Source organism: Balearica regulorum, chromosome 7 (genome assembly GCF_011004875.1).
Source record: "Balearica regulorum gibbericeps isolate bBalReg1 chromosome 7, bBalReg1.pri, whole genome shotgun sequence".
NCBI lineage: Eukaryota > Metazoa > Chordata > Aves > Gruiformes > Gruidae > Balearica > Balearica regulorum.
Window position 1 is genome coordinate 34,320,045 of NC_046190.1, and position 6,000 is coordinate 34,326,044.

General features: G+C 51.2%; 1 protein-coding gene across 5 annotated transcripts in view; it reads right to left on the reverse strand.

The window, feature by feature from the left end:
• The window catches only part of JMJD1C (jumonji domain containing 1C), a 168,619-nt gene extending 166,570 nt beyond the window's left edge, over window positions 1-2,049 (reverse strand). For 2 of the 5 annotated variants that reach the window (XM_075758830.1, XM_075758828.1), the window contains exon 1: window positions 1,571-1,948. In XM_075758830.1, coding sequence (XP_075614945.1) covers window positions 1,571-1,717 — 147 coding nt within the window. In that variant the 5' untranslated portion in view covers window positions 1,718-1,948. Of the gene's footprint in view, window positions 1-1,570 lie in introns of all 5 variants that reach the window. The other 3 variants (XM_075758833.1, XM_075758829.1, XM_075758835.1) reach the window with 3 other exon arrangements.
• Window positions 2,050-6,000: the final 3,951 nt, after the last annotated feature.

A 6,000-nucleotide genomic window follows, 5' to 3' on the forward strand; every position in this document is an offset into this window, starting at 1 on the left:
AGAGAAAAACACTCACATACCAAAGTTAGGAAGAGGAGCGAGTACTTACAATAGGCAGCATACGTTATCTATTTAATAGAAAAGATACAACCCCTGAAATGCCTCGTTTTAGCACCCTTTCTCTCTTTATGTCAGCTCGCCCCTAGAGTTTACAAATTATGGCTCTGACTTGTAAATGTTAGTAAACACATCTCCCTAAACGTTACTCAGTGTTTCCATAATCATATATAGATTCTAGAGAATACCACCCTGCAAGAATAACATCCAAAAGAGGTTCTAAAAATAAAGCATTCTAGACAATTCTCACATATAACCAAAGGTTGAAAAGACAGACCATTTCATAAAGAAGGGCATGAACAGCACGCTACTTGAATTATAGGTTGGGGGGGGGGGGGGGAACAACAAACCAAGCCACAATATAGTAAAAAAGTAGCATTTCAAGTGTCACATACATTCTGTTACTAAAACAAAGCTTAAAGCCTGGGACGTAGGAAAGTAAGGATTCTTAATTTTGTGAATCGCACTTCTCGCACAAAGCAATCAATAATCTCTCAAACCAGGCAATTGTTTGCTTGACGAGTTAGTAAAAAAGGCAACATGCCACCCCGACCCGTGTTTGGCTGTGAACGCCTCCCCCTTACCAGCAGGAATATGGATTGCCCAGCGCAGTTCGGTGATTCCTTTTTTCAGCCTACGTAATGCCCATTTACATAGTCGTGATATTTTTAAATGTGCCTTCAGAAGCACCAAATAACATAAAAACATGGAAAGAGACAACCCAGCAGTAACATAACACTCGCTCGACCACAGAATTCACAAATAAAATAACGACCAAGTCTACGGAGCGCAATAAAACTCCATTTTACAGATTATGCATTCAGAACACTCCTAACCCAAGGAAATCCTGGTCGCGTTTCCCCCCGCCCCCCCCCAGTGCGAGTGTGTCTGAGCACAACAGAACGTATCCTGGCTCCTTCACCAACCTCCGCGCACATTCCTACACCCCTTAGGAAAACAGTGACAGCGGACATGAAAGGAAGGGAAACAATGACATTCTTTTAATAACAGCGTTCACCACCGCGTCCAGTACGTTAGACCCCGTCGTCAGTGCTACATGACGACGGTTTCTGCATTCCCCTGCAACAGACGCATTCGCCCCCAGCCCGAGCTCCGCTGCTCCCGGAGCAGACCGACCTGCCCTCGCTGGCCAGGCCAGGTATTCGCCCTCTCCCGCCGCCACTGCAGCCGGAGGCGGCTGCACGGCCAAGAGCCGCATCCGCGCCTCCCGCGCGCGGGGCACGGACGGGGCCACCGCCTCCGGTCCCCCCTTCGCCGCGGCCGCACACGCCGAGGGGAAACGCACCTCGACCCCGGCCTCGACCCCCCGACGGCGGTGCGGGCTCCACGTCAGCCGTCCCCGCCGCCAGGGCGCCGACACGCACTTTCCGCCCCCCCCCCCCCCCGCACCCGCCGCCCCCCGGGCGAAGGGCTGTGTCACGCCGGGCCCGCCCGGGGCGCCCCGCTGCCCCCGCCGCAGCCCCCCCGGCCCGGCCCGGGACGCGGCTCTTACCGCCAGGTCGGGGCTGTGGGAGTCCCGCTGGGAGACGGCGCGGATGATCCCGGCCCGCCAGCGCCCGCTCTCCGGCGGCTCCTCGCCGCCGCCGCCGACGCACAGGAACCGCTTCCCCACCAGCTCCGGCCGCGTCTCCACCGCCATGGCCGCCGCCGCGCAGGCACCGCACCAGCCGCCGAACCCGCTCCTCTACGGGCCGCCCATAGCGGGAGCGGCGCGGAGCGGGGGGCAGGCGCGGGGCTCTTCGCCTCAGCGGCGGGCTGGGTCGGCGCCCCTCGGCCGGGCCGGGGCCGCTCCGCCGCCGCCGCTGCCGCCAGCAGCCTGACACAAACACCGAGGGGCGGGGGAGGGCTGGGGGCGCGCGCTCGCTCCCTCCCTCGCGCGCTCGCTCGCTCACCGCCGTGCTGCGGCCCCGACCACTCCGCCCACGCAGCCCACTGCCATGGAGACCGGCACCACGCGCCGTCTCCCTCCGCCAGGCAGCGCGCGGGGAGGGGGCGAGCGGACGCCGCCGCTGCCGCGCGGCAAAGAGTCCGGCCGCGGCGGCACCGACACCCGGGCTGGGGCGGCACCGGGACCCCGCGGGGCGGGGGAAGACGACTCCTCCCGCCGCCACCGCCGCCCGGGGTCCCCCGGGGCGTGCCGGCTTCGCAGGAAAACGGAGGTCGCCTCCCACCGGGAGAACCCCGGGCGGCCGCCCCCTGCCCGGCCCCTCACCTGCCGCCCGGGCGGCTCTGCCCGCCCCGTCGGCCGGGCTGGTCCCTCGCTCGCCGTCCGCGGGAGGCGCAGGGAGAGCCCCGAGTACCCGCCGGGGAAGCAGCACCGCGGTGATCCGGAACCCCCCTGCTCAGTCCGGCCCCAGGCGGGGGTTCAGCCACGGGCTCCTTGCGGCATTCCCCTCGGCTGGGGAAGCGGCTGCTCCCCGGCCCTGCCCGGCCCGGCCGCCTCTCCCGCATCCTGCTGAAGGTGCGTCTGCCCGAGAGCTCGGGCCGGTGGGGCCACTCCAGGGGCCAGGCACCGGGAGCCCAGGGTGCCGGTGATCGCACCCCCCCCGCAGATTGGGGGACTTGGGACCAGAGCTGCCATCTGCAGCGCCTTCTCCTCCCAACTGAGCTTCCCATTGGCTGAACAAAGACACCCGTCCATCTTTCCGTACTGCAAACAAGACCACGGAGCTCTATGGGAACGCGGTGTTTGCTTAGTCTGTCGTAAGCTTCTACAGACCTAGAAGACGTTACCTGGTACCATTGAGTGCAAGTGAACAGAGGGTATCAGAGCAGTCAGCTCAGACTCACGCGCGCTTCAACCGAGAGCTTGGGTTGCCGCACGTAACAAAGCCGTGTTCTGTAGCACTTGCTGTCGGTTTATTGCTTTTTCCATGAAGTCTGTAGTCATGCTGTAGTAACGCCATGTTTGTGTTTTGAGAGGTTTTCCTTCATGTTATCTAGAAGCGTAGCTTTTGTGAACTTCTGCCTTTCTTTACTGGTACGTTTGCTCTCAAGAGAGCGCGTTAATGATCTCTCATCTAGCTCTAGAAAGCAAATTTGAATAGTGCATTTTTGAAAAATAGGTTATGAGGCAAAGAGCAATAAATCAAGAGTGCCAGCTTAGCACATTCCCGTATGTTTCACTGGAACAAATAACTTTTGGAACAAGAGATGTTAATTAACAGAAAGCAAAAAAATAAAAATCAATTCATCATTCACCATGACAAGTTTGTTCATGGTATTAGACTAACTTAGGAGACATAACATTTATGTAAGAACCTATAGCTGCCTGGCATCCCATTGGCAGAAGATTAGGGATGCATGGGGATGTGCTCCTTAGAAGCTGTAGAAGAAATCACAGCGTATTTGAACAAAATGAGATCTTCATCCACCTTGCAAGATAATGCTACAACCAACCAACCAACCAACAAAACAAAAGTAGCCTGCAGTCTCACAGAACAAGCAAAAAATTATGTAATTACAGAGCAGTTAATTCATAAGGGGTATAAAAAAAGTTATAAGGACAACTAAATAAATATTAATCATATCAAAACTCTTTATAGTTTTATTAGATTACCCCTCGATTAACCAAAGAGTAATTTGAGATTATTACTGAATTATATACTTAGGTAGATTACATTAGTGTGCAACAAACCACAACATTTGCCCAAAAAAAACCCCCCAAGTTTCATGATTCCAATAAACTGAACTCATGACTTTATCATAGAATACCAAAACACTTAAGAATCGAGTGATTTTAATTTGTTCCAAAAATTCGAATCACAAAGTGCTGACACCAGAATTATGTTCTGGTGTAGGTTGGAATTCACTGAAAACTGTTGTTCAATGCTGTATCATTTTATAGTTATCACCTGAAAATATCAGTATGATCAAGTAACATCAATGTTTAGGTGTTAATTCCCAGGGTCAGATGCCAAGTGAGAAGGGCAGGACCTTTGCCCAGCTCCCCACCCCACCACCGTGCCGCTCTCGAACAGCTTCTGGCTGTTACGGGAGAGCCTTGGCATACTGTCGGGGCAGCTTCGCTCCCCAGACACCCCGCATCTCAGTTCTTCTCTCTTCCGCAAGCAGTTGCTCAGCTTTGAACAGCTTTTGTAACCCATGTGTGATTTAGGAAGGTCAAAATGACTAGGTTCAGGTGGATCACTGTACAAAAGACCCAGGGGTTGCTGAACGCATTTTCTGCCTTCAGCAGCTTTATCTTCTTTGCCTCTGTTCACTTACCCATTTCTCCTTCGTTTTCTCCTTCTCACCTTGTTTCTCTGCAAAGTGCTGGAAACTGGGAGAGCGCTAAATACTCAAGATGTGGATAAGTCAGCTCAGAGCCTCTGGCTGCAACAGAACATAAAGTAATAGTGCGGTGGCCCAAGGCCTGAAGACACCCGAGAGACTAACTTTTAGACAGTCTGTGCTCTATCACACTTCAGCAGGATTTGTTCCTTTCTCAGAAGCCTTTGCAGGTGTCAAACCAATACATTAATTCCCCTTTCAAAGCAAGACCTCCTCCATTTCCGTGATAATTATTATGCAATACTTGAATTGAAAATTCAAAGCACCAAAATTTGCAGGATTGAAAAGATTAGGGGTGGTATGAATTGATGCATCTTCTGAAGAAAGTGGCATAAGAAAGCCCTCTTCTAGTCGATTACTCTGAGAAGGCCAGAGGAATCACCCTCTTGAAGCTTAGGAGCAATGCTCAGAGCCAGGTGCCCATGGCAAAAACAAAACAGAGCTGACATTTCCAGGCTGGAGAAGTCCAGAAAAAAAACAAAGCAAAACAATTCTAGGCTGAGCCCCAGGGGAGGAGGGCTCTTCTTGGGAAACAGCCTGCAGGCAAACTCCTCTGTGACACTCCTATGTGGCCCCTGTGCAGCTTTGGCAGTAAATAGGGTGACTGATCAATTCAGGCAATTCAGGTTCAGCCATCCCAACAAAGGAAAACCACCACTGACACTAGCTATGACCTGCTGGGTCCATCCTCTCTCACCCAAATTGCATTTTGGGCCGACGTTAACCACCTGAGCCCACCTGAAAGAGGCAAACAGGTCCTGCCACAAAGGCATGGGAATAGGAAGATGGGGGAAACAAGACTCCGTTTTCTGTCCCTTCCAGTATCAAAAAACGTGATTTCCATGATTTCAGAAATCACTGCCTCTTCCATCTTTTGCTATAATTGAAAAAATATTGAGGGTGCTGTTTATATCTTCAACAAATGGCTTCTGTGGCTATATACCCCACTTCAGCCAGGCATTTAATCACCCGAAAAGGCTGCCATGCATATAGTACATTAACAGTATCCTTTAAATTGCACAGATTACTAAATAAAGGTTTTTTTCCGCAAAATATTTTCAGTCCCACTTCCCTGAAAGTATACGCATTGGTCAGTTGCAAAATTAAGATCTTTACTGAGAGCCATTTCTAACATTCAGGTTGAAACACAGCACAGACTGTATTGGCAGTAATTGCACCTTCTCCATACAGATAAATAGTACATTTAGAAATGGTTATTTCCACTTTGCAGGAAGGAAAATTGAGAGAGGAAGGGAAAATGACCTGTCACTGCCACAATTCTTAAGCAGAACGAATATTGAACCAGGTCTTCCTAAAATTCCACACTGGGTACTTTTAGATCTATTTTACCTTTCCTTGGGAGATAGCAAACATCAGTTTCTTCTGAATTCATAATTCCTCAGACATTTGGAAAGTCATATTTAGTAATTTTCTGATGCTGAGCCCTGAAAAACAAGAACCTATATTTGATAGAAACTTAACATCATTTGGTTTAAAAGTTTCCTAACTTGAAAATTCATGGCCAACAGAAAACCATTTTTTCCTCAAACATCAGTTATTTCTACTACAAAGCTAACTTTTAACTTACAACTGTCTTACCTTATCTTCTATATAGAGTCCAAGGGCTTT